General features: G+C 46.6%; 1 protein-coding gene across 3 annotated transcripts in view; it reads left to right on the top strand.

Annotated features, from left to right (window-relative positions):
- Window positions 1-22,615, top strand: part of ETF1 (eukaryotic translation termination factor 1) — a 28,652-nt gene extending 6,037 nt beyond the window's left edge. For 2 of the 3 annotated variants that reach the window (XM_076349782.1, XM_076349784.1), the window contains exons 2-10: window positions 9,306-9,481; window positions 10,311-10,450; window positions 13,745-13,883; window positions 14,828-15,018; window positions 15,548-15,677; window positions 16,450-16,605; window positions 17,563-17,627; window positions 18,853-19,000; window positions 20,476-22,615. In XM_076349782.1, the coding sequence (XP_076205897.1) occupies window positions 9,306-9,481; window positions 10,311-10,450; window positions 13,745-13,883; window positions 14,828-15,018; window positions 15,548-15,677; window positions 16,450-16,605; window positions 17,563-17,627; window positions 18,853-19,000; window positions 20,476-20,558 (1,228 nt within the window). In that variant the 3' untranslated portion in view covers window positions 20,559-22,615. Of the gene's footprint in view, window positions 1-1,485; window positions 1,563-9,305; window positions 9,482-10,310; window positions 10,451-13,744; window positions 13,884-14,827; window positions 15,019-15,547; window positions 15,678-16,449; window positions 16,606-17,562; window positions 17,628-18,852; window positions 19,001-20,475 lie in introns of those variants that run through there. The other variant, XM_076349783.1, reaches the window with a different exon arrangement.
- The last annotated feature ends 3,258 nt before the right edge of the window (window positions 22,616-25,873 follow it).

The raw sequence follows: 25,873 nt of genomic DNA, 5'->3' as shown, positions 1-25,873 counted from the left end.
CTTGTCTTAAGGATAGTTTCTAAAGGAAGTCACGTTTCTGTTACAGAGGTAAAGGCTATAATATTAATACTGCATTTTGCTTCTGGTAGTGTGGGGAGAAGGAGGAGACGTTTGCAGAGAGGCCAGAATAGAAATAGTCCAAGACAGAAGTGATACCTAGGGCTCTGTGGCAGGTAGTCACGTAGGATGTACTGCAGCTGCTTACACGCTGTTTCCCTGCTTTGACTGTTCGGGTCTCTTCAGGCTGCCGGTCTCCATAGTGCTGGGGTTAGAAGCTCAATATAGATTTCATGTGAGCGGGGCTGATCAGACTTCTCAGGACTAAAGCCAGTGTCTCTTAAGAGCTTGTGTTTCGGTGGTGTCAAGCGTGGGTGGTCTGAGGAAGCTGCCCTCTCCCTGTGCCAGGTGAGAAGGTAGCCGGAGCCAGGGAGACTGTCCAAAGGGTTGTTGACATCCTGCTGGTTGCCTGTGTCTTAATTGTTGTAAAACATTTCCTGGGCTTTCTCATCTGCCTGCTCTACCTGTTCCTTTTGAGTTATAGCAACAATTAGGAAGTGCTGTTTTGAGGGTACATGCTAGCAAGTGGCAGAAAATGACCTGATCTGGGAGAATGGTTACGTGTCAGACAAGAACTCTTGTAAGTGTTTTATAGCCTTTAGTAGTTCGGCAGCCTGATACCCTCTTTTACAACTGCGTGAATCATTAGTGAACAGTGTGATTCATACACAGATCATCATTCACTTAGAGCTAATGAATGAGCCCCTGACTGCTGAAGACAAATGACGTGGTAGAAGATGGGAATGAGCACATCAAGAGGACAGACTTTTTTGGCTTTGTGGCAACTGGATTTCTTTTTTCCCCCTGTTAGCTCCCTATTCCCATGTAGCTCTGAGGCATTAACATCTTAACAAGCAAATCTGGATTTGTTGCTTCAGCCCCTCTGTGTACATCTTGTACCCAACTGGCCCATTAGCATAATGCAACAAGTCTTTTAAACTTGGGGCATTAATAATTGGAGAGGGAGGAGGGAGAGCAGGGGAGCTGTGGCAAAACTGAGCCTCCCAGTGAGTCACAAATGTCTGAAGTGCAGAAATGTCTGTTCCACTTACCAGTAATTGGGCATCCGGGCTTTCTGCATGAGGTCAGATGCAGCCAATAAGGCCTATTCAAAACATGCCTATGCAATTATGTTTTGTGATGTGTTGCCTTTGATCCAAGGATTTCAGAGTGACATTGATTCACCTTTCCTGTGGGGTGTGCTGTATCCACTCATGCTGATTCAGTGCTCTTTGGCAATATGGGATGAAGTCAGGATCTGCTCCTGGAGCTGCAGAACCGATTCGGGATCTGGGCGCTGGCGGTTGCCTGAGCAGCAGCCGCAGGGTCGGCAGTGGCTCCAGTTGGGGACAGGAGGAAGCTTGGAGCATGGAGCTGCTTATATTGACCTCTGTGCAGGTAGTGCATGGTGGACCAATGGACAAGGGCTCGCTGTTACCTGCTACCTGTGCAGCCTTCGGACGCGTGATACCTGGCCAAATGCTCTGCTATGTGGAGAAATAGAGGTCTGTGGCCTGATTCTTTTTTCACCTCCTTTCTGTCCCTGGGGAGCGATGCGTGCCGAGCTCAGGAGGCAGATCCTGGCAGCAGGCCAGTGACTGCTGAAGGGGGGGGGGAAAGCACTACCTTGCCTGACCCTTGGTGAGACACTAGCCAGTCTTGCCTCTGCTCCTTTGCTGAAGCAGCCATCTGCTGCCTCCCTGTGGGAAGCTTTCCCTTGCTGCCAAAGCAGGGGGTGCACTGAGGAGAGTGGGCTCGCTTCTCTTTTCCAGGGTGGGTTCTGGCTCGGTGCTTCACTCTCTAGCTTGCACTTGGTAAGCTTGCTTGGCATCTGGGGGCTTTTCCTCTTTGAGGAGGTCAGTGGGTTAGGGTAAGGGGGCAGAATAACTTTTCAGGGCAGTGTTAATGTCTGTGTTCAAGCTGTTTCTGGTTACACGGAGTGCTTTTTGTATATCATCTTCCTGTAATGCTGGCAGATGCGATAGGAGATTCCTGTCTAGGGCTCTGGGACAGAACTCTGCAGCTTGAGAGTGTGGCATTGTGTGAGCCGTGGTGGCAATAGCTGCATGGCCTCATGCTGTGCACCTAAGTGATTTTCCTTCGTCCAGGATAGAGGTGGCATTGAAAGACTGACAGGGGAATTAGCTATCTGGAGTGTTTCTTCAACTCAGGGGAGGGGGGCTCGCTTTCTCCAATTAATGCTCATGCTGAAAAGTAATCTTGAGGAAAGAATGACTTGGGTCTCCTGGCTCTGCGATCCTCCTCTCATATCGACCCTACCCCCATCTTGTGCTTTTTCTGTGCTTATGAGGTGGCACTAGATCCAGAGAGGTTACCTCTGCCTTACTTTTGCATGGGAACTGGTCTCTTCTGTATCTTCACACCCTTCTTTGGATGACCTGGAAAGCTTTGAGGAACAACTCATATTGATGTCGCCTTTTAGTAGATGATCCAGGGTTCTGGTGTATGTTGTGGTGAAATGCAGAATGCCTCTGAGGTGGGGGTTGTGAGGTTCTTGCTGAAATGATGCTGTGAGAAGCACTGCCAACAGCACAGTTTTCAGCTCAACTTTACATTAAACTTCAAAGGAGCTAATGGTAGGCCCCGTTGTCAGCTAACCGGTGTTGTGTGCTCTGTCTAGGTATCTGTGCAGCACTTGTCTCATGCTCGAGCTGTGCTTTGAGCCCATCATCTGAACAGGGAGTGGGATTTCATCTGTTTCCGATGGAGACATCACAAAAAGCTGTTGCTTCTCGAGCAGCAATTAGATTGGGGCATGTTGGCTGTGTTTGTTGCAAAGCATTCAACTGATGTTCTCACAGGCAATGCAGTCTTTGGGTGAGCTTCCACATGACGTTGCCTCTGAAGCACTGAAGGGATCCTAGACTCTTAAGATTGTCTCTGCTCTTTCCTAGCAGGCTGACAGGATTTCCAGGAAAGGTTATGTAGCTTTTGCATCTGCTGTCCTCTCTCTAGATTTGGCATCTGAAGCAGACTTGAGCCACTTCCTATTTGATGAAGGCTTTGTCTTATTGAAAGACATTAAGTCTTTAAAGGGCACAGCTATGACCCGTTTATGTACTTCACAGCCATAATTCGTAAGTTGTAAGAGCATATGTGTAGAACTTCCCCACGGCAAGGTCAACGCTGTTGCATACAGGTCTTATGGACAGGGAGTGTCTAATGGCCTATGTTTTCTAAGAGAACCCAAACCAGCAATTTTGTACCTGCCTATACCAAAGGATGCTTCCTTTTTATAGCACTTCATTCAACATCTCTGCTCAGATACAGGATCCGAAAAACCTCAAATATTCTTTACTTACATCACTGCTTGTGTGGACTGTGCTCTCAACTGAGTCCTTCACTGAAGTATCATGCACCTGCAGCGCTGCGTGGGTATTTTTTCAGAAGTAGTGCTCTTCTCTTGGACCTGTGGTATGTGCCTGGTGAAGTTGTGCCTTGGATTACATAAACTGCATCAGTCTTGCAGCTGGCTGTGGATGTGTCAGTGATGGAACTGGTCTAGCCATCGTATAACGTCAGTAGTCTTGGCTGTCCGGACAGCTTGGGCTCCTCAGTACCTGTGATGCCTGCCCAGTAATCCGCAGTCCTCTTGGATGGAGACCATTGGGAAGGTAACATCGCTTGAGGCAGTGTGTGGCAACAGTTACTTCATAGAAAGCTTCCTAGCTGTGGTGCGTGGTTAAGATCAGATTATCTGAAAGCTGTTTGCTCCACGCTCCTGCCAGTCTCTGGCAGTTGCATATAGGCCTCGTGCTGCCCTTGGTTCCTGGGGAACACTCATGAAGCTAGTGCCCTGTAAAAATAAGCTCATTTTGAGTCGGAGAATGCCCGACCTTCCTTGCCTCTGTATCTCCACATTACACTGTGTGCTATTAGTGTAAAATGTTTCACTGTGGAACAACTACAGCTCAGCTGCTGTTTGTCAAGTCTCCTCTGATACCACAGGATAGGCCAGTAACTGCTATTTATATAGCACGTCTGTTAAATTAATGCTCTCCCTTGCCAGTGTATATCCCAGATTCCAGGAGACAGGTTGAGTGACTGTTCCTCCTCAGACTTCTGGTTGGGATTGCTCTTGTCTGCCAAGTCGAGGGTAGCTACAGTCGGTGCTTGCTGGTTTGGTTTTTGTGTGGTATGCGGCCATGCAGGTAGCCATTTTACTAACATAATGCTGTGTAAGATGGTAGGAGTCTTTTAGAAAACCACTAGACCAGTTTCTAGTTTCAGCTGAAAGTCTAAGGATCTGCTCAGCTGTTCCTTCTGATGGGCAAAAGAGTAGAAACCGAATCCCTGTAGATGAAGATGGCCACCCAGAACAGGAGGCTCAGCTGCCAGCTGTAATGAAAACCATCCATGGGGTATACTTGGCAGCTCATTTCAAATGTGATACACTGCTCGCTTTGTGCACTTGCCTTCTGTTGTGGTGGCTTCCTCATGCTGAACCATAAAACGCGTACACACTGGGCACCGCTCCTGGTGCCAAACGTGGCTTGGGACTCGGCACAGCAATCCAGCTGGTGTAAGTGTCTTCTGTGAAATCCCTGCTCTTGCTTCTGGAAAGAACCCAACAGTTCTCTTCTTGGTCTGCAATACCACAGCTGTCGTAAGGCACGGTGAGATGCTGTCGGATGATACCTCTTAGGCAGTGCAGGGAAAACGAGCTGCTCGGATGCCGTAGTGCCTGCTTGCAGGAACATTGGCAAAACTTTTCCCTTCAGCTTTTTGGGGCTAGGTTAGTGATGATTCAGCACCGCACACACTGCCACTCGCTGTGATAACTTGTTAACATTTGCTCTTAGGCCTCTCTGTGGCTGGGAAAACTGTTTGTTTTATGGTACAGTTGTCTGAAATTCAAACTGTAGTAACATTGCAGTTTTAATAATAGAGCAGGCTGTCCTATCCACAAACCTCAATTTTTCTAAAGAACGTGCTGTCTCGAGAGAGCGAAACGTGCTTGTTTTTACTTCCCCCTTCCCCCCAAACAGTTCTCTGGCAGGTTGTAGGAGCAAGGTCAGAGCCCACCTGCAGTGGTTTAGGAGCAAAGTTGGAGCCCTGATCATCATCTTCTATCCTAGAGGTACCTAATGACGGTACCTTCCAGGCCACGCTAAATCTGAGCTAGTTGCCAATTAGTGGCACAGCGTGAGTAGTAACCATAGTACCCAGACAGTGAAGTGTTTCTACCTTTCCAGAGGTTGGCACTTAATTCCCGCCTTGTTTCTTTGTAGTGTGTGGACAGGTGCCCTTAATGCTTTTAATTGTTTTCTCCTCTCCAGTCCCTTGTGCAGCGGCACATGTGCTGTCCTGTGGTCCGGGATGCCGGTTTCTTACAAACCAAACATCGTGGAGCATTTCTGGTCTTGATGCACATGCTTGCATTACAATGGCAGCTGTTTGGCTGCTGTGCAGGCACTCCTTAGCCCAGAATAGGGACAGCAACTGTCTCTAGCTGCTTAAAACTTCCTGGCTCAGTTCAGTCTGAAAGCATTAGCTTCCAGCTGATCTAGTATAATTTGCCTTGGGTGCACTAAAACCGGGGGGGGGGGGGGGACGGACACCTCTTAGCAATGCCGCATTTGAAATCGGGATCCTGCTGAGCAGAATATAATCTGAAGTGCTTCGGGTCCATCCTTCCTGCAGGAGCGCTGGGGATGATACAGGGAAGAACCAGCTCATTGCACGTTCGATCCCGAGCTGCCAGTGTGAGCACTGCCCTTAATCTAGATTGATTACTTAATTGTTCACTGTAACAATTCTGTAATGAAGTTCTGTCTGGCAGTGTGCTCGCTAGGGGATTCGTGGTGTGCAGTGGCCTGCCAGGCAGCAAATGTCCCGTGTGCTTCATGCACAGCAGAGCCTGTTGGTTTTAGAGGCCTGCTGTTTGGAAAGGCCCCTTTCGGGAAGTCGTAGTCAGCATGATTTCCCCTACCTCGTTCCCAGAGTAAATGTAGCTCTAGAACCTGGTGCGCAGCTCATCTAGCAGCTGCGGAGGAGGCATGGGATTTTGCAGAAATACCTGTCATCTTGTTCAGGCGCAGCGGCTGCAAAGACCGATAGGAAACCTGGAAATTGTATTACTATGCAGAATAACCTATTTTTTTACTAAGTGTTTTTGAACAGCAGCTTTCTTAAAAACTCTTTGCTACGTTTTGTCATTGTGGTGAATTTAGCAGATGCAACCACAGTTTGGTTTTTTTTTTTTTTTAGACCTTGCCATCATGCAGTAAGGTCATGTACAGGTACAAGCTTGCTTTGAGAGGGGAAAACCCCTGTTCTGTGGTAGGATAACAAGGACTTAGTGGTGTGTGAGGGAGTTCTGCAGCCATCCCGGTCGCTTGTGTGCAGATCTGCTGCAGCTGGTGTCTTGCTGGTCTCAACCTCTCTGGGACATGATCTAATTTAGTGATCAGATCCTGACTGTGTGCTTGTTTAAGGGAGAGGGTGCTGTAAGTAATGGGGGGTGCTGTTACTTTCAATTAGCTGGCTGCCTAATGAACTGCTTGGTTGGGTGGATTAGCTGTACCCAGCAGGCGGCAGCAGCAGCATGCTGGCAGGGGCTGCCCCCCTTGGGGTGCTGGGTGCCCGGGGACATGGGGTGACAAGCCGGCTGACTCCTTGTGCTCCAGGCTCCAGCAGCCTGGGGATCCGTGAGGTGCTCCGGCTGCCGCTGCTCCCGTGGCAAGCTGCGCGCCTGCTATTTTGCTGGATTCTGCAAGAGTCGGTTACTGCCTGAAATAGCTTTGGCTGAGTAAATAGTGGCGAAAGCACGTCAAACCCAAGAAATGCACTCGATGTTGGTAACGGAAGGTGCTTTTGGATATAAATCCAGGCTGGAATTTGCTGAAGGGTTGGACCAAGCACAGTACTGTGCTGTGTTAAGCTAGTTTGGGACTTAAATGAGGGAGAATGCATCATCTAAGAGACCCTTTTCATTTATTTGTTTGCAGTAATAAATCATGAGGGCTTGTGAGGTCCGCTGTATTACCTCGGGTAGGATGCTTTGGGCAGGGTGTTCCTAAGGAACAGTGATTTGACTGACACACGTGACTCTGCCTTATAGATAAGACACTGTGTGTAATATCAATAATCACCAGTTATGCTGGCCCCTTCAAGGTGTGAGTTTGGTACAATCCAGCCGGCTCCCAGTACGCAGAGCTGCGCTCTGGCCAGCAGCTCTGCTAATGCTAGTTTTTCCTGGGGCAGTAGCACGTAACACGAGGCCGGGGCTGGGATTTGAGGGGTGGCTTGCATTTGAAAACTGAAGGTAGCTTTACAGGTGCTTTTTGGCTGAAGAATGGGTCTTGGGAGGGCACACCCGGTCTTCCTGCTTGCTATTCCCACCTGCTCCCCTAGCTCGCTGTCTGCTCTTTCCCCTCTGTCCTCAATACAGGAAAAATTGCAGGAAATCTCTTCCTAGCAGGAGAGCCGTGGAGTGCCCAGGGGGTATAATGGTCCCACCTCCCATCTGCCACGTCGGGATGCCCTTAGCTGGTGCAGGAAGTTAGGCGTGATGTGCAGAGCTTTCTAATCTCTGGGAAGTCTAAGAATCTCTTCTTTCAGAGGGAGAAATGAACTGCGTGAGCTTGCCTCAAGAGTGCTACTTTCAGAAAAGTCGGGAAGAGTTGCTTTCATTCTGATCAGCCTCTTGCTCAAAGGAGCCTGCTGGGAATGATGGGCCATTATATCTCCCCTAAGGCTTGTGCCATTCACCGGGGTAGCTAACTGCTTTAATTGAGTGGTATATGGAGTATTCTTGGCTGGTGTGACCTGGAAGTCTGATAGCTGTCAGCATGGCTCAAAGCTCCTTCTGGGAATAATGTGTGCAAGTGTCTCTTTGCGACTTTCTTGATTAGTGTGTATGGGGATCTTGGATATTAAAACCAATTAGTTGTCTTTAAGGTCAGGGACTTATTTGACCTACCAGCATCCGTTTCAACTTGGCCCGAATTGAAGATCTTTGGAAGAGGGCTGTACAACTTTTGTAAAGAGGCTAATGAAGTGATGCTTTTTAAAGCACTTCCCTGCTGTCTCTGTAGCCCAAACACTTGAGGCAGGATGCTAATGCATGACAATCTGAAACAGCAGCAGGCAGGTACTGCGTTAGTCTTGTCCTACTGTAAGAAATGTAAAAGAGCAAAACCCTTTTTTTTTTTTTTTTTAATGGCTGAAAAGCACTTCTTGGTGCTCTGACTCAGAATCCTGAGTAGAGGTTTTTTTCACAGAGCTTAGTTGGTTTGCCCTTGAGAGGGCTGGAGGACATGATGAGGCATTTGATTTTTATGGCATTACTCTAATGTGAAGTATGAGGTCTGGGTTAAATTTGAGACAATGCAGAAGCAGCACTTCAGACATCTGGGATACTTCAATGGCAAATGGGAGGTACCCGCTGGAAGGCGGACAGGAACTTCCCTGATTTTCGTTTTGGCTTTGGATGGATTTGAACCATCCCCATGCTTTGGGGATTAAGACCTCTGCAGGATCCACCCCAAAGCCGTAGGAAAAAATGAATATCAAACTTAGTTTTTTTCATTTAATTTAAGCCAGTTCTGTGATTTGTGGGGTCTTATCTCCTGACTCCGTGCCTGGGGTTGGCGCTTCTGAGCTAGCAGTCATGTACTTAAGCATGCTTTATTTAAAGCAGCTGCCAGAGTTGGTGAGCTTCTCTATAAAGCAAAGTGCTAGTGGGAAAGTAGAAAAGACTAACTGCTACAAAAGTATCCTTCCAGTTCAGTTTTCTCTCTTAATCTGAGGAAAACAAAGTGTTAAAACAGCACTTGGGCTGGCTAGTGCTCCAGCTGTCTGAGAACAAATGGAATGGGCTTAAAAATGTCCTTAAGTATGTGGCTGCATTGTTTTAAATAATCTCTGCTGGGGACTGCTTACATGCCTTTAGCTTGCAGCCCTTAGCCTGCACATACGTTCCGTTTTCCAGAGTAGTGTCCCAGAGTAGTGTCCCAGGTTAAACAAGCAGCTTTTGGAGGACTTGCTTGGTACTGGCTAACCTGAACACTTGGTTATGGAGTCAAATCCTCTGAAGAGCCTGTTTTCTCTTCTTTTCTTTCCCATTATTGCCCAGCAGAAGGGGAGTTACACCGATAACAGTGAAGTGAAGTATCCTTGGTGGGGGGAGGGAGGAGAGACAGCTGTGTGCATGGAATATGGTATGAATACACTTATTGCTTTGGCTGGTGGCTGCTCACAACCCCTCTTTTTTCCTTTCTCAGCAATGGTACCAGCATGATATCGTTGATCATTCCCCCCAAAGACCAGATTTCACGAGTGGCAAAAATGTTAGCGGATGAGTTTGGCACTGCCTCCAACATTAAGTCTCGAGTGAATCGCCTTTCAGTACTGGGAGCCATTACATCTGTACAGCAAAGACTGAAACTCTATAACAAAGGTAACTTCTAGCTTGTATGGATGCTGGCAAACTTCCCTTGCTTGGAAGCAGCCTTATGTTCCTGCATTATGCAGTTTTCTGCTAATCAAATCTGTTGGCCTGTGCTGCTGTTTGGCACGGATCTTCCAGGTGTGTTGCCCATGGGTGACTACTTCAAGGGTAGACCTTGGGGACTAGAATAAGTAGGATGGCCCTTGTCTTTGGTAAGCAGGCTCATGATTCTGTCCTTAGCAGTGCTGGCTCTTCTAAACTTGGCCAGCATTAAGAGCTGTTCCACAAGAATTCATTTGCATTAAACTGGTGGTTTTCCATCAAGCAGAAACTTATGTATGCCTTATGCATGCCACTATGCAGCTACCGTCATTTTGGGAGGAAATAGACCCAGGCCACCTAAAATGAGTACTGGAAAAAGAATTCGTCGCTACTGTCTTTGCACTGGCAAGTGGCCTTCATTGAGATGGTCAGTCTATAAATCGCTGTATAAGAACTAGGAAAGCTTCACGGGGATGTTCAGCCTTTTTCTGGATTCTATGAGCTTGCAAGCTCATGGGTTTGACACAGGTACATGTTCTTGCAGCTTTGTTGCAAGTCTTTCCATCAGCGTTACCTTCAGCTTCCTGCTTTAAGCTGTTCAGTATAGGTGTGCTAAATGAGTTTGTTTTCCATTGTAGAGATCTGGGAGGGAATGAGGTGGGGGAAATGGAAAGTAAAAAACTTGGGAACTTCAATTTCAACTCTGCCTTAAGTCTCAAGGCCTAGTAGTTAGTTTTTGATGGGTACAGCTTGCAGTATTTCTTAGTGATCTAAAATTGCATTGTGTCCTTTATAGTACCTCCAAATGGTCTGGTTGTTTACTGTGGAACAATTGTGACAGAAGAAGGAAAAGAGAAGAAAGTCAACATTGACTTTGAACCTTTCAAACCAATCAATACGTCGTTGTATTTGTGTGACAACAAATTCCACACAGAGGTAAGAAGTCTCCTATTGCCTGCTGGTCTTGCAGTAGTCAAAGTCAGACTGCTTTGTTAGACTCACTGGAACAATCCTTGGTGTGCTTGAGTCCACAGTCTGTAGAACAGCAGGCTTTAATTAAGACATCCTGCTGGTGAAGGCACTGGATGACTTGTGACTGGCTAATATTCAGAAATGTGTGATATTTGCTGAAAGCAGTTGAGATATTGTCCAGCTCCTACTACAGCTGACTTTATGGCCCAGCTAGTAACTGCTGAGTTTGTGTAACACACAGACATAAGCTTTTCTCTGTAACTGGAGGCAGGTTTTTTTCCTTAACCTTAGAGGCCCATAGATCTTATTCCAAGCCAGGCCTTAAAGTAATGCCAAGATAATATTAGTGTTGCCAGTCTTGATATCAGATGTGTTAACTGAGACCCTTGATGGAGAACTGGCATGTGCCTAATCTATCTGGGGTAAAGTGGGATTATTTTTATCCAACATCTACTTCTCTTAGTTACATGAATGGTTTGAGGCATATTTAAAGTAATGTGGATTACACTAGTCTTGACTGCATGAAGTCAGTTTATTGTGTCTAAGTCTGTTTTGGCTCTGTTGGCAGTTGCAGAGGTCTCAATATTTGTAGTAGATGGCTGACTGCCTTTCACGTCCATGGCGTTCACCACGATAAATGTGTGGACTGAGACTTAATTGCCTGTCATCAAACCTGTATGACGTGGGCTCGACAGGCCCTTCAGTGGTGTAGTTCTGCTTGCTTGGGTTTTTGGAGATCTGATCCATGATTGGGTTTCAAAGGGTAGGAGGAGTACAGGAAGGCAAGGTATGCTTGTTGCATGGGTGAGGTACATCCCTATTACTCTGTCTCCCCACCAAGGATGAAATCCCAATACATCTTTGACCTACCAGGAATAACAAAACTGTGCATGGGTACAGCTCTTGAGTTCTGCTGAGCCCACACGTCCATAGGCAACTGAAAGCAAGAGGTAAAGAAGAGAATTCGGGAGAGAGCCAGAGGTGCAAAGCCGAGGGAGATGTTGGTCCCTGCAGTTGTTGGCAGTGGGTGGACAGTGGTGGGTTGCCTTCTGCCCTGTGAGGAAAGGGATTAATTTGGTCTTGGCTGCTGCCCAGTGGGCTGTTCCCAGGAGGCAGCTGTAAATACACTTGCTGGTGTGTAGCGTTGCTCAGCAAGAGAGTGGCAATAACTTGAGAGGAATTTGTGGTAATTGCTACTACTGCTGATGTGATTACTAACGGCACCTTTCTCCACGGGCTGTTTGCTCTCCTGTGTCTTTTGAGTATGTGATTATTTTACTTGGTATTGTCTGCACAGCAGAATCAAATCTAGCTGTAAAAGGCTACTGTATGTTATCTTGAGCAACAAGACGATGTTAGCACTGAAGTCCTGATCTGTCTATCTCATTTGGTTGTAGAGCTGCGCTTTTAACCCAGTGGTTCCCCTCAACATGCAACTAGAACTCAACAGATAGGGCATCTGGCTCAGTACATCAACAGATTTCCTATGAAAGAGTGGACATGTCAAGGAGCACAAAAAAGATGTGATCTCGCCTTTAGGCTGAAGCTGCAAAGAGGAAACTCAGCCCAGGCTGAAGGAACAGAATAAAAGCAATAGTCCCTTTTTTGTGCTTGATAGGTCAAACAGTGGAATTGCTGACATAGAACTAATGAAGGGGAAACTGGGGGAATCGCTGATCATTGGATACTTTATTAAAATAAGAGGGAATCAAGAACATCAGAGCTGTAGTCATCTGCTGCCTGGCAAGAGTATCTGATAAGATTTCCTCTAGATATTTTATTGCCTGTGTGAAACCGAAGTAACTTCCCAAGAGGGATATGAACCCTGATGTGTGTCTGAAGGGTAGGATTTACAATGACTTATTTTGATACCTTGGCTGGAGCATTCATTCCAGTCACACGATTTGCTTGGCTCTGTCGCAGTTAAATAGATTGCAATGTAATATGCCACTTCCTCCTCTCATTCATCCCACCGCTGAGGAATTAATACAGAATATTTATTTTGGCCAGTAGATTCCATTAAACCTTAGTGTCTGTTTCTTTTAAGCTTGAAAGCTGTAGACTTGGTTGTGTGGATTTTGGATAAAGGTGGCTGATGGTTTTTATTCTTTCCATTCAGCCCGATAATCAAGCTGGCAGGCATGCAGGCAGCTAAAGGTCCTGTGCAGTAAACCAAAACCATCGCTCTTTCAGTATTAAACTGGTGACTTAAAGCAATCTGGAATTCGACAAGTTCTCCATCCCGCTGATGTGTTTTTGCCAGCCAGAAAGAGGATTCTTGCTCTTACGTTTATTGGGCACGTGTAAGCGAACAGAAGCGCGTGTGTGTGCTGAATGTGCCTACCTGCTCGGGCTGCCCTTGAGGGAACAGTAGCTGGCAGATTCTCTCAAAGGAGTGTGGAGTTCAGGTAGCTGTGGATGTCCCCCACCACCAGAACCAGGGCTGGGCAGGAAATTGGACAAAAGTAACTCAAAAGCCTTGATACTAAGCAGTGCTTTCGTTGCTAGTCAACTTAAATGACCTTACAGGATGAATTTTGCTGCCTTCTTTAAAGGGAAGAAAATTGAAGGATAACTTCATTTTCCAGCAAATATTATGGCTGTCTTCTCTACAGCCAGTTATGCACAGGAAAATTACTGCTGCTGTTACTTAATTCTGCTTGGTAAGACGGAATTTGTCATAACCACTGTAGATTTCATCATTTTACCTTTGGGACTTTTTGAAGTCAGCAGGTGCAGCAAACCAGTATTTGTGGTAGCTGGCAAGTTGAGAGTCTGTCTCGGTGCTTTGTAGTATAAAACTGAACCGACAAATAGCCTGATCAGTGAACTAAGCAAGTTCTGCTTTCCTGGCTGAAATGCTAGGAAAATTACTCTTCCAATTTTGCCAACCGGAGAGGTGCTACAGCCTCACAGAGGTGTGATCCGTTTCATGTAACGCTTTCCAGAGCCAGTCTTTAGGGTTTTGCTATTACCCCTGCCTGTGATGTCATGTGATGAACTGGTAATGCTGTGAAAATAGTTATCAAGCTTAAACATTAGTTTTCTTTCTGCTCTTGGCAGCATTGTGTGAGATAGTAACCTGGGATAGTCCCAACTCCTGAATCTGCTGCTCTTCCTCTAGTTTATTTGTAAAAAATAGCAATGACCACCTACGGAACTAAAATTTATTGAGGTGTATTGTTTCTGGTAGTCCTTCTGAACCAGGGTCCTTAATAAACTGGTGCTTACTGCTGACAACGTCGTTTTCTGTTCCAGGCTCTTACAGCGCTGCTTTCCGACGACAGCAAGTTTGGCTTTATTGTAATAGATGGTAGCGGTGCACTCTTTGGAACCCTTCAAGGAAACACAAGAGAAGTCCTGCACAAATTCACTGTGGATCTTCCAAAGAAGCATGGTAATGCACTAGTCTCTCTAGACTGTTTGCAGCAGAATATCGCGGGGTGGGATGTGAGGGTAGAAGCAGGGAACTTGGCTGTTCTAGGTGTCTAGCTCTACTCAATTCTTTGCTCCCCTGAAATCTGACAGCAAAGCCTCTAGTCTGAGCCTTCTGTCAAAATTAATGAATCACTGTAATATGCAGTTGATCTTCTTAAAGTGGCGCTTTTTATTTCTTGCTGCGTTTGACCTTTTACTTGGTTTTGGGACAGTCTTAGCTAAATATTACTCGCACAAGTAGTAATACCACTTGGTAGTGCCTTTAAAGTTTGCATCTGATGGTGTTGCATGCCAACCACAGTGAAAAGCAAGAAGCTGTTCCTTGCAAGAAGCACAGAAGCCTAATGGAGCAAGCAAAATCCTAGTTCCGCTATACGATGCTGTATTGTAGTGAGCCGCTGATGAATTCAGCAAATTGTCTGTTAGCTACTCCTGGTTTACCGTCCTTCTCTGTAGATTAGGATGGGACAAAATGAAATAGAAACGTCTCCCCCAGTAAGTTTCTGCAGCAGAGACTGCTGGGATGCACTGCGTCAGCAAGAAAGGTATGCGAGGCAGTGTAACAAAGGAAATCGCTTTTAATGAAGGTACAGGACATAGAAAATGTGCACAGATGTTCAAAATTTCTAGAGAGTTGCGAGTCCATATAAAAAGAAAAAAAAAACCTCAACATATTTTTCTCTGTGGGATACATGGAGAAAATTCTCTTGCTGTGAATGAATGCTCTTTATTCACTTGCTGTTTCAATGAGTGCCCCTGGCTCTGCTTGTGGCACACTAATTCTGAAGCCTGCGCCTGCCCTTGGCTTCAGTTATTCAGGGCCCAGTAGGGACCATGTACTAATAACCTTCCTGAAATTAAATGACTTCCAAATTGCTACCTCACATCTGTTCTTTCGTAAAGGTAGAGGAGGTCAGTCTGCCTTGCGTTTTGCTCGTTTGAGAATGGAAAAACGACACAACTATGTAAGGAAGGTAGCAGAGACGGCTGTGCAACTGTTCATTTCTGGCGACAAGGTGAACGTGGCTGGTCTCGTTTTAGCTGGATCAGCTGACTTCAAAACTGAATTAAGTCAATCTGACATGTTTGATCAGGTGAGTGGCCTCTTCTGAGCAAAGCCCAACTGTTTAAGCTGTCAGTAGTAACACGGTGATATTAGTAGTAGCTCTGGTGTAAGATGCATCTCAGGAGGAATGTAACTTTGGTGTCTTAAGTGATTTGATCGAAACTAAAAATCTGATGTATCCTAGAGAGGTCTCACTTTCCTAATACCTCCTGCAAGGAGGTAAGATCTCCTTTTCTTAGTAACAGTGCTAGAAAGAAATCTGTCCTCCCCGGTTTGGAACCGGTGTTCATGTTCTTCGTGTTCCCAAATCTGAAATAGAAGCTTTATTGGAATTAAACTCCGCTAAACCTAATCCCTGTGGCCCTGTTGCCTGAAAATTGTGCTTCAATATTAAGCATTCAGAGGTCCCTCTGACTCAGAACCTCTGCTTGCAAGTGAAGCAAAATAGATTAATGCTGTGACTCTTGCCAGGTACTTATTCTTGTGGCATTATGAAGTAGTCTTATGGCAGTGCTGTGTAATGACTCTTTTTCATGTCTCCTCTTTTTCTTGTTTAGCGGTTGCAATCCAAAGTGCTCAAACTAGTTGACATTTCATATGGAGGAGAAAATGGATTCAATCAAGCAATTGAGTTGTCAACTGAGGTCCTCTCCAATGTGAAATTCATTCAAGAGAAGAAACTAATAGGTATGTGACTACGTGCTCAGCCTTCTCCTGAGCCAGATACGCTTGATCAAATGTGCTGATCTTGCTTAAGACGTCCTGGTAATGCCTTTGTGTGCTGCCTCAGCCCTGCAATGCTTTCTGAGTTGAGCAGAGCATGACTTGTAGTGATTCTTTCTGTTACCTGGACACCTTCTCAAATGCTGCAGGACTTAGCGAGACTTTAAGGAGTGGGGTTTTTTCCCCACCAAACTTCCAACGATCTTCTCTACTTATCTTTTCATCAGAGATCGCCTTAGTTTCAGGCCTTCTGGTGACATTTGGGTGGGAGGGGAAAAAATATCTCCTCAGATTGTTTGCATCTTCATCAAGATGAGAGTTAAGATTTATTTTGTTTTAAGATGGCAGTAGAAATGATCCCTTGTTTGACTGTCAGCAGACACACGTTGCTAATTTGAAAGCACAAGAGGGCAATAGTAACAGCAGCTACCTTACGCTGAAAAGAGTGAAGTTAAATAGTGCCTGCTGGTGGGTTAGTCCAACTGATTGTTTCATGGTGAAGGTAAGCCTTTCAATGGAGTGAGATTCCTGACGGGGCAGTGTTTGATGGAGCTGACTTTCTGCCGATGAATGTTCTAAATTGCATGCTTTGACATGTTATCGTATCCCTTGCTTCCTTCAGCAGCATTGCAGTCTCCTTTTCCAGTTTCTTCTTGCATTCAAATCGGGCTTGTTAAAAATCCATGTGGCATGATCGGTGTTCACGACAATCTCTTTCTTTGTATCCTGGCTGCAGGACGATACTTCGACGAAATCAGTCAGGACACGGGGAAGTACTGTTTTGGCGTTGAAGATACACTAAAAGCTTTGGAAATGGGAGCAGTAGAGATACTGATAGTCTATGAAAATCTGGATATAATGAGATACGTTCTGCACTGCCAAGGCACGGAGGGTAGGTAGCGCTTCTGTGAGACTGAAAGGCCCATGAGGGTTTAACACCTAAGCAGTCTTACTTGGATAGATTACGCGGGAGGAACTCCCTAAGTAGATCTTTAAGGACTTGATCAAGGGGATGTTGTGTAGGCAGGTCACTAACTTGCAGCTTCCCAGCTGCTCTGGGAGAAAAGTCTGAAACTAGCAGGCTTCCACTGTGGAGAAAGAATTGCAGTGCTGGGGCGGCAGCTTGTCACGGAGCTAGCCTGAAACCTGCCTTTCGGTTGTGTAAGTATAAATGTGATACCAGTGCATTACAGAGGGGAGACTGACTTTAGCCTGGAGAAAAGGAGGCTGAGGGGAGACCTCATCGCTCTCTACAACTACCTGAAAGGAGGTTGTAGCGAGGTGGGGGTCGGTCTCTTCTCCCAAGTAACAAGCGATAGGACGAGAGGAAACAGCCTCAAGTTGCGCCAGGGGAGGTTTAGATTGGACGTGAGGAAAATGTCTTTACTGAAAGAGTGGTGAAACATTGGAACAGGCTGCCCAGGGAAGTGGTGGAGTCCCCATCCCTGGAGGTATTTAAAAGACGAGTAGATGAGGCACTTAGGGACATGGTTTAGTGGACATGGTGGTGTTGGGTCGACGGTTGGACTCGATGATCTTAGAGGTCTTTTCCAACCTCAATGATTCTATGATTCTATGACCCTTATGGCCAGAAACACAATTCTTACTGTAGGCAAACCGTATGCCTACAGCAGGACCTCTGCCTTTTCTGGTTTTGGCACTACAGTTATTCTCTACTGGCGCGCCCTGTTTGGTTTCCCATAGAGCGTCAGCTAGAAAGAAAGGCAGTGTCAATGACCAAACCCTCTGTGTTGTAGTTGCTGGCTGTTGTCAGTCTCTTGCTGTCTTTAACCCGCATCTGGTGATCTTATCCAACCTAATATTTTTTTTTTTCCCTCTCCCTTCTCAGAGGAGAAGATCCTGTATTTGACACCAGAGCAAGAGAAGGATAAATCCCACTTCACAGATAAAGAGGTATTTCAGCTTTGGGGCTTTTGTAGATTTATTGTCACTGTACCGGTGCAGCATTCTGAATATCTGAGACCAGTTTGTCACAAGCATGTGAGCACGATGACATTTCTGGCACTCAGATGAGACTTCAAGGCGGTAGCCTGTGGCTCTTCCTGGTCACCTTCAGTGTAGCCCCCGGATTCTAGACTTGCTTTTCTCCAGTCCTTCCTGCTGCCAATTCCAAGGTTGTGTAGATGAGTTGAAGTGACAGGCAGTACGGGGTCTTTGACCACCATCAAACCATCTGCTAGAAGAGTTGGGTAGCCACCATGCAACATGCAGGCTAAGGTCCCAAACCATTACTCCCTGCACATTGTGCACTGATTTGGTCAGTACAAAACAATTGTGAGGCTAGAAACTATGACGTGGACTTAAGTGCAAGGGAGTGTTTGCTTCTAGATACATTTGAAATGTGGATCTGTCATTCACTGCCTGTGAGTTTCTTGCCTGTACAGGTCAAAAAAAAAAACCCTGACGGGGCTGTATTTGCAGAGTAAGCTGGGCAAAAAAGTCTGTCCCTTGCAAAAAGGGTGGTCATCTCTGTCTCATATTAGGACTGCCAGAGTAGCCGTTTCCAGCTGCTTTTCCTCCTGGTGGGGTAATTGCTAACTCCTCCTGTGCACGGAAGGTTTACAGTGTTATCTGCAATGATGTAGTGTTTCTATGCCAATAATCACTTGACCTTCTACTTATGAAACCGCTTTTTGCCTCTGTGTTTGCCTAGATCAGTATTTCCTAGAGTAAACAGTGCCTGGTTAGATGAGTGGCGATGGACTGTTTACGCGTATAAAGCAAATCTAAAGACACAGTGAAAACAGAGCGTAGGATGAGGTGACAGTTGAGCAGGAGAATAAACAAGGCATTTTCCCTCCCGCTTCTACACTAACTTCTGTAGTATGGAGGCCCAAAACAAGGCCTGTCAATACTTAATTTCTTAGCACCAGGAGCCTTCCGCTCGTGCCAGCACTTGTCTGATACAGATGTCTCAGGAAGGCCTCCCACCTGCACCCTGGCAAGTGTGTCGGGCCGCTCCAGCCTGCGGAGCATGAAGGCTGGTGTCTCTGTCTTAGGACTGAAAAGGCAGTGGTGATGTTGAAGCCAAAGACAACTTTTGGTATGAATTTTCTCAATACCTAACATGCAGTGACCATAAATTTTTTTTTTTTCTTCCCCTCAAATGTCTACATAGACTGGCCAGGAACATGAACTGATAGAAAGTATGCCCCTTCTGGAGTGGTTTGCAAACAACTACAAAAAATTTGGAGCAACATTGGAAATTGTTACAGACAAATCACAGGAAGGATCCCAATTTGTGAAAGGATTTGGAGGAATTGGAGGTAAACTGCAAGAGAAAAATGTGTGGGGTTTTTTTTAATGGTTGATTTGATAATCTGGTGCCAACACAAGTGGAAAACTAAACAGATTAATCTTCTGTTAGTCACTATACCAGTTTAAGAAACTATCGTGTTCATCAGGGGTCTCCAGGTGAATTCATTCCATATTCAGCAAGATGGTGCTGCATGGGCTGTCACTTTCAGACTGTGTTCCGCAGATCCCTTTGTCCTTCGGAGTGCTCAGAGGGTGGGCTGTCCTTCTTTCCAGCTGCTGAATTTCAGAAGGGCCGTGAACTGCTTCAATCTGTCTCCGCACAGTTGTTGTTTTGTGGCAGGCCATGCCCTGCTGTGTAGAAGTGGTGTATGACAAACAGCAGCCTAGTTTCTGAAGCAGCTGGATATCTGTTACTCATCTCTCAGAACTTTCCTGTACTTTGCTCCCCGGTCTTCTGCTTCTTTCCAAAATAAAAGTATTTTTAGCCCAACTTCATGGAGAAATGAGGCTTCTGAGATCCTTCAGGCCTCCTCTTGAACTCACTGACCAGTCTCAGCTAGGTCTGGCAGAGGTGCAGATAGCTCATGTGCTTCAGTCTGACAAAAATCGTTAGCAGGGTAGAGCAAAAACACCTGCCATGCACCTTGTTCTCCCCCGACTAGTGATTCCAGGACGAAGCTGTTGCTTATTTGCCGATAAGCCAACTGTTGCCACTGCCTGTGTTTAGGTTGATGGATGTGAAGTAGAGATGAGTGTAAAGAGGAATTTCTAGGGGTCAAAGAACACCAATTAGAAGGAAACAAGCTTGAACTGTTTGGCTACATAAGGAGCAACAGGTTTCTAAGTTTTCAGGATTTATAATTCCAGGAATCCTTCCCGTCCTGCCAGATCCGACCTCTTTGCATGGTGGGATACTCTTTTGCTGCCGTGCTCCGGTCCCTGTAGACTTGAAAGGAAATACTCCTTGAATACCCTTCACCTAAGTAAATGTTTCCGGGGACAAAGGCTCCCCAGAAACCCAGGTTGGCGTTTGGGGTGGGAAGAGTCTGGGAAGACAGCCCCTAAATACTGCTTTTACTGCAGCGTTACTTCAGTGCCAGCTGCCTTCTGAATTTAACTGATGGGCCTCTGTCTGAGCAGTTACCCTAGGACAAATGGTCTGTTACTGGGATATTTCTTTTTTGGAGATACAGACCTCCTAGAATAGGCTCGGCTTTTCCAGAAGAAAGCTGGTCTATGCTGGGCAGGTATGTTTTTCTTTCCGTTGGCAAGAAATCACATCAGGCTGTAACATGGATGTGGCATTTTCACTCTAGCCGCGTGTCTGCTGTCAGTCATCAGTTTGAGCCTGCCTTGCAGTACAAGTGCTAAGTCAGCCTCTGAAAATTTAGTCGAGAAACTCTTGACGTGCAGACAGGGCTCAGTAAACTGCTTAAAATGCTCTTTGAATTTTGAAGAAGCTAAAGCGTGTTGTTTTTACCAGGTATCTTGCGGTACCGAGTGGACTTCCAGGGAATGGAATACCAAGGAGGAGACGATGAATTTTTTGACCTTGATGACTACTAGGTAGTCGACCTGGGTCCGGCAAAACGTGCCTCGCCCCTCCAGCATCCAACCCAAGGAGCAAACTCACGGTGGAAAACACAACAGATCCCTGCCTTAGAATTGGAACATTTCCAGAACTTGATCCACAAGCATTGGATTTAAAAAAGCAAAACCCTACACTTTGATTTGTCATAGTGTCAGTACAGCAGCAAACTACTAAGTTCCTGTATGCCACTTTGGACTAATTTAAAAAGAATCCCAGTTTTTACTTTTACTCAATGGTGAAATTGGTTGCTCTTGTATTTTATGAAAATGATTTTTTTAACCTTCATGATACATTAACTGCTGTAAACCTCTTCCTTCAAAAATTAATAGAAGTAAGATCCTACTGGTTTGTTTCTTTCTACTTTGATTGGAGAAATAAATTGCTGCATTTTGCAGCAACGTGACCCATTTACATGGCATTCTCAGCTTAGACTGCAGAAGAAGAAACGTAATGAAATTGGAGCCATTCATTCTCTTCAAATGAATGAGAAGGCACTTACCTAGAGTGCTAGCTTATAATGTGTGGCTTGCAAATTCAGATGGTTTGGGGAGGCTTACCGGCCAAACGTGCTTGAATCTATTTGCAGAAGCACTGCTCTTACAAACTAGGAAATGCACTTCATTGATTGCAATGAAAATGCTGCTGAAGTCTTGGGCTTAATTTGGATTTGAGCGGTGCAGCCTTCAGGATATTTCTTTTTTTTTTTTTTTTTTCCCAGTCTTGACAAAAATAAACATACGATTTAAGTGAAGTAAGGTACACTTTGCTATGTTTTGTTCCTCAGTAAGTTTTTCTTTTTGCTTTAGGACTGCGTAAGGTTTCCTTGATTATGTGAATTTGAACTCGCAGTTCCTTAATGGAAGCAGGTATTTTCCAGGAACAATTAGTGAGTGGAGTCCTTGACTGAAGCCTTAGTACTGGTGCGTTTGGAGCATTTGATACTAATACGTTGAACGTTAGCACAACCCGCTGGGGACATCCATCTCCCGGCACTAAGGCAGTCTGTTGCGTTGGCTCACAAGCGTCCTGTAAATCCGATGCTGAACTCTAATGCGCCCTCGATGGGTTAAATTAAAACTTCTGGTTGCATCAAGACTCAAGAAAGCTTTTTGTCGTGCCTGCTATGTAGAATGCATCTCAACCTACTAGAAATGGCTAAGGGTTTTTCGGGCGGTCTTGCAGGCAGAGGGTGAAGTGAACGTTGGCACGAGATAATGCACAAGTCTTGCTTCTTTTGGGGGGTTTCTGGGTTCTCCGACGGGCGCTCTGACATCGCGGTGCCTGGTCGTTCTGTTCTTCGCTGGCTCTGTCACTCCTGGTGCATCGGTCAAAAGCGGCTTCTGTTCCACGTTGCATACCTGCCTATTTTTCCGATAATCCTGTTTCACTTGAATGGAGGGGGAGCTTGTCTTAAAATTTCTGCCACGCTGTTCTTTGAGGTCCAAAATTACTGTCATTGTGAGCAAAACAATTTGTAACCCTGGTTTATAACCTGGCAGATGGCTTTGCTGTCGTTTTCACACCAAAGCTGGAATCTCTCACGGAAGGTGTGACTGGGTCCGCCGTAGATCTGCGCAAACCCAGGTTTGAGCACATTTGCGGTCTTCACAGCGGTATGTTCTGGATTTTGCCATTGTAAATGGGTCTAATGTGACATGACAAGACCAGAAAAATTGGATGTAAATTTACATTTTTGAATATACTGCTTGTTGTTTCACATGATACATTAGGGTATGCAGCTCCTTTTTGTAGTTTTTATTTTTACTATTTAAGTTTGGAAATGATGCCAAATTTTTTGTATTTCTTTAATCAATGTGTTCTCTTCAGTGATATATATTGCATTATATATTGATGTGTATATCAATATATACTGATATGTATTACACTTACACATACAAACACGTTAAACGGGGGTGAAAAATCCTAGCCTTCGCATACTATATAGCCTCTGCAGAGAGATCCCAAGCAGTGATATCTTGGTGTTGTGATGTACAGAAATGGAGAAGAGTATTAAACCATATTTAAGAATATAGTACGGACTCCTGATTTATTTCCTTTAGTCCAGGAAACACCTGCTTTACTCTCAGCTCGGTGCCAGCTTCAGGTCAGTACTTGAGTTTTGAGGCAGCCGTTCCATAGTTGGGCTTGAACATCGTGTGTCTTCATCATACTGAGTCGCTCTTTGAAGCTGTAGCAGAAATCTAACTTCGGGGGGGGGGGGGGGGAACCCCAACAACCCAAGTTCAAAGAAAGTTGTGCTGTGAGCGTTACCTAAGGTGGTCTTCTGAACAACCGAGGCAGATGAAAAATGCCCTGCAGATGCAGAAACCTGCCCTTCGTGTTCCAGTCGCAGAGCACCTGGGTGTGGTGGTTTTTTTTAAGAAGCCTTTTCTACCCTGCCTCTTAGCGTGGGACAAATCCCGTCAGAAGCGTACTTGGTGCGTGGGCCTGCCGCCTCTGGCTTCTCCTGCGTCCAAGCTAGGTGTATCGGTGACTTCCCTAGAGAGGACCTGCCTCCTTCCCCAGACATCGTGAATATCAGGAATTTTAACGGATGCTTTAAATCGCCTGCCAGCTGGTCTTGCCTAGCAGTGGTTCTCTGGCTGCAGCTGAGCATCCACCCTCTCGTGCCACAGTACCAGAGCAGAGCAGGATCTGGGCCCTGTAGCTGTTTGCTCGTACAGCACTAGGCCTTCCTGGGAGCTTAGGCAGACCAGTTTTTGTGCTCGCTGCCTCACGCTGTCTTTGGTCTGCAGTTGTAGCAGATGGGAGAGCGTGGCTCGTGGTCCTCGGGTCTCCGGGTAGCGGAAGTTTTGGAGATGCGACGTTTCTGCTCGAGCAGAAATAAAACTGATGCACTAAACCACTTTGCCGCGTGCATCTCATGCTGTCTGCAACCTCGGTACAGAAAACTGATCACCATTCAGCTTGTGGTGCAGATACGAGCATCGAGCTGAGATCAGCAGAAAACACACAAAAAAACAACCAACAAACAATCCCACCAGTCAGCGCGTGTCACGGGAGAAGCTATTGCTTGCAGAAAACTACCCATGCAGTCTCACCAGTTGGTGTAACCGGGCACGTGGATGTATATTGTTTTTAAAAAAAACAGAAATATTTCTCAGTTAACCCTTTACTGGCAGCAACAGCGAACCTGGTTTCTGCGCTTCAGTTTTGCATTCCAAGGGAAAATGCGGCGCGGCGAAGCCTGGCTGCTGTGGAGGGATGCCCAAGAGCTGTCTGGTTCAGCGTCACAAATGCTCCACGCCAGGCGTGCTTGGAAGCTGCTGTTTCCTCACGTAGTAATCTGCTTGGCTGGCTCTCATGTCTCTTCCCCTTCACGTTTCAGTGAGAAAACACAAGCGCTTCTGGTCCGCAGAGCAGCCACGGGAGCCGTGTGCTGGGGTCCCCTCTCTGTGCGCATCTGGTCCCCTCCAGCTGGCTGACTGCAAAGGTGCTCGCACCTGTAACTCCTCCCAGGGGCACTTCACGGTTCCAGAAAGATGAGGCCACTGGAGAGAAATGTGGTGAAACTATTTTCTTCCTTATAACTGCTGAAAAAAAGGTTGCCGGGTCCCTTTAACCCTTAGAAAGCGGTTCCTGTCGCAGGCTTGCTTTTGTCCCGGTCGCAGGGGTCCGCGTTAGCACTCGGATTGTCTCGTATTTGAAAGCGCTGATTTACAGTTGTCTTTTTTTTCACCTCAAATATTGCAGAGCGTCGGGTGGGTTCCGCCTGGCGTGTAAACACGAGCATCACCTTGCAGCGCTCATCCGGGAGACTTGACAGTCGCCTTCGGCACGCTGGATTGCTGCAACGTGGAATTTGGAAGGGAGTCCGGTGGGGCCAAGTTTGTGCACTTTCAGACACGAGCGATCAGAGGATGCAGGTTTGTATCTGAAAGCTAGGCGGGGTGGCTTTCCGCGTGCCTGCTGTACTGTGGGCTGTTAAATAGTTATTTCCCCGCAAGGGATCTGATATTGGTTAGCTGGAATCAAGAGAATAAATAAAGTGTCGTTTCCCGTATGTCGCGTGGAGCCGCTTCTGTGCATCTCGGAGAGGTTTAAAGCGCGCCCCGAGGGTCCTGTCCCTGCGCCGCTCCACCCGCCCCGTTTCACACCTGAGCTTGGAAGCGGCGTGCCGCTGGGCATGCACCGCCGCAGCCGGCTGTGAGGAGGCTCGCGTGAGCGGCTGTAGCGGATGATCAGCTTCTGCTTGCTGTCTGAATGCATTTTTTCGTCTCGTGCCAAAGGGCTTCAGCTCTTCTAAACGCTTCAACTGCGTGTGCCTTACGCCCTCGGTAATACCCGCCGAACTTTTATTTCATGTATAGTAAGTCCATACCCCTCTTCCTGCATTCCCCGGTTTGGTTTTGAGTTGGCACCGCGTGCTCAGATACTCCGATAATGCTCTTTTTAAACACTACTTTTTGTATAGCTGTAATTAAAGACAGAATTTGCCCTTTATAACATGTTATTTTGGGAGCTGGAGCCCGGCCTGCGCTGTTGTTGCTAGCAGGCTACAAATGCCATTGTCCTGGGAAGCCGAGCGCAGCCGGCAGCGCTGAAAGGCAGCTCTGGAATTTCACTCGGCTATTTTTAGTCGGTGGTGAAAAATTGCACTTCCAACACTTTTGAATCTTTGTCGGTGCTTAAATAAATCAAAGGGCGAATCCTGGCTTCTTGCTAACAAGCGGGACAAGGAGGTGACCTTAAGCCGCTGCGGAGGCTGAGCTGGTGAAGAGGTGAAGTGCGGGGGGGGGGGGGGGAAGAGCCCCAGCTCTGCCCGGCTGGTCACTGCCTTGCTCGGAAGGGGAAGGGGCTGCGAGGGTGGTAGGACGTCGCTGCACAGCCATAGCCACTGGCCTGTCCCGCTTTATGCGGGTGGTCTGTGGCCATTGCTACGCTGGGGTGGCTCCTGGCTCCTTCCTCTTCTCCCCGTGCCCCTTTCGGGGCCAGTCCCTCCCATTTCCCTCTGCCTCCCCTGGGTCTCCTCCTGTGTAGCTCCAAGGTGGTGCCGTGCATGCAGGTCTGCTCTCTGCAGAGCAGCGGTGGCGGCCACCTTGGATGTGGCAGCTCTTTGAAAGCCGGGACGTGGAGGCAGGAGCTCCTGAAGGATGCTGTGTGTAAGTCCGGGTGGCTGAATATCAAGCTGTCGTGTGTTGGACTATTCCCTTCAACCCCAACCACCTCCGCAGCTGTAGGGCAAAACCAGCTTCTAACCCACAGTTTCTTCTTTTTAATTCCAGGGCAGGAGTTTTCTGAGAAGCTGCTTCACCTGTTTGGCCACTAA

Source organism: Aptenodytes patagonicus, chromosome 12, assembly GCF_965638725.1.
Source record: "Aptenodytes patagonicus chromosome 12, bAptPat1.pri.cur, whole genome shotgun sequence".
NCBI lineage: Eukaryota > Metazoa > Chordata > Aves > Sphenisciformes > Spheniscidae > Aptenodytes > Aptenodytes patagonicus.
This window is presented reverse-complemented; position numbering and strand designations above follow the sequence as displayed.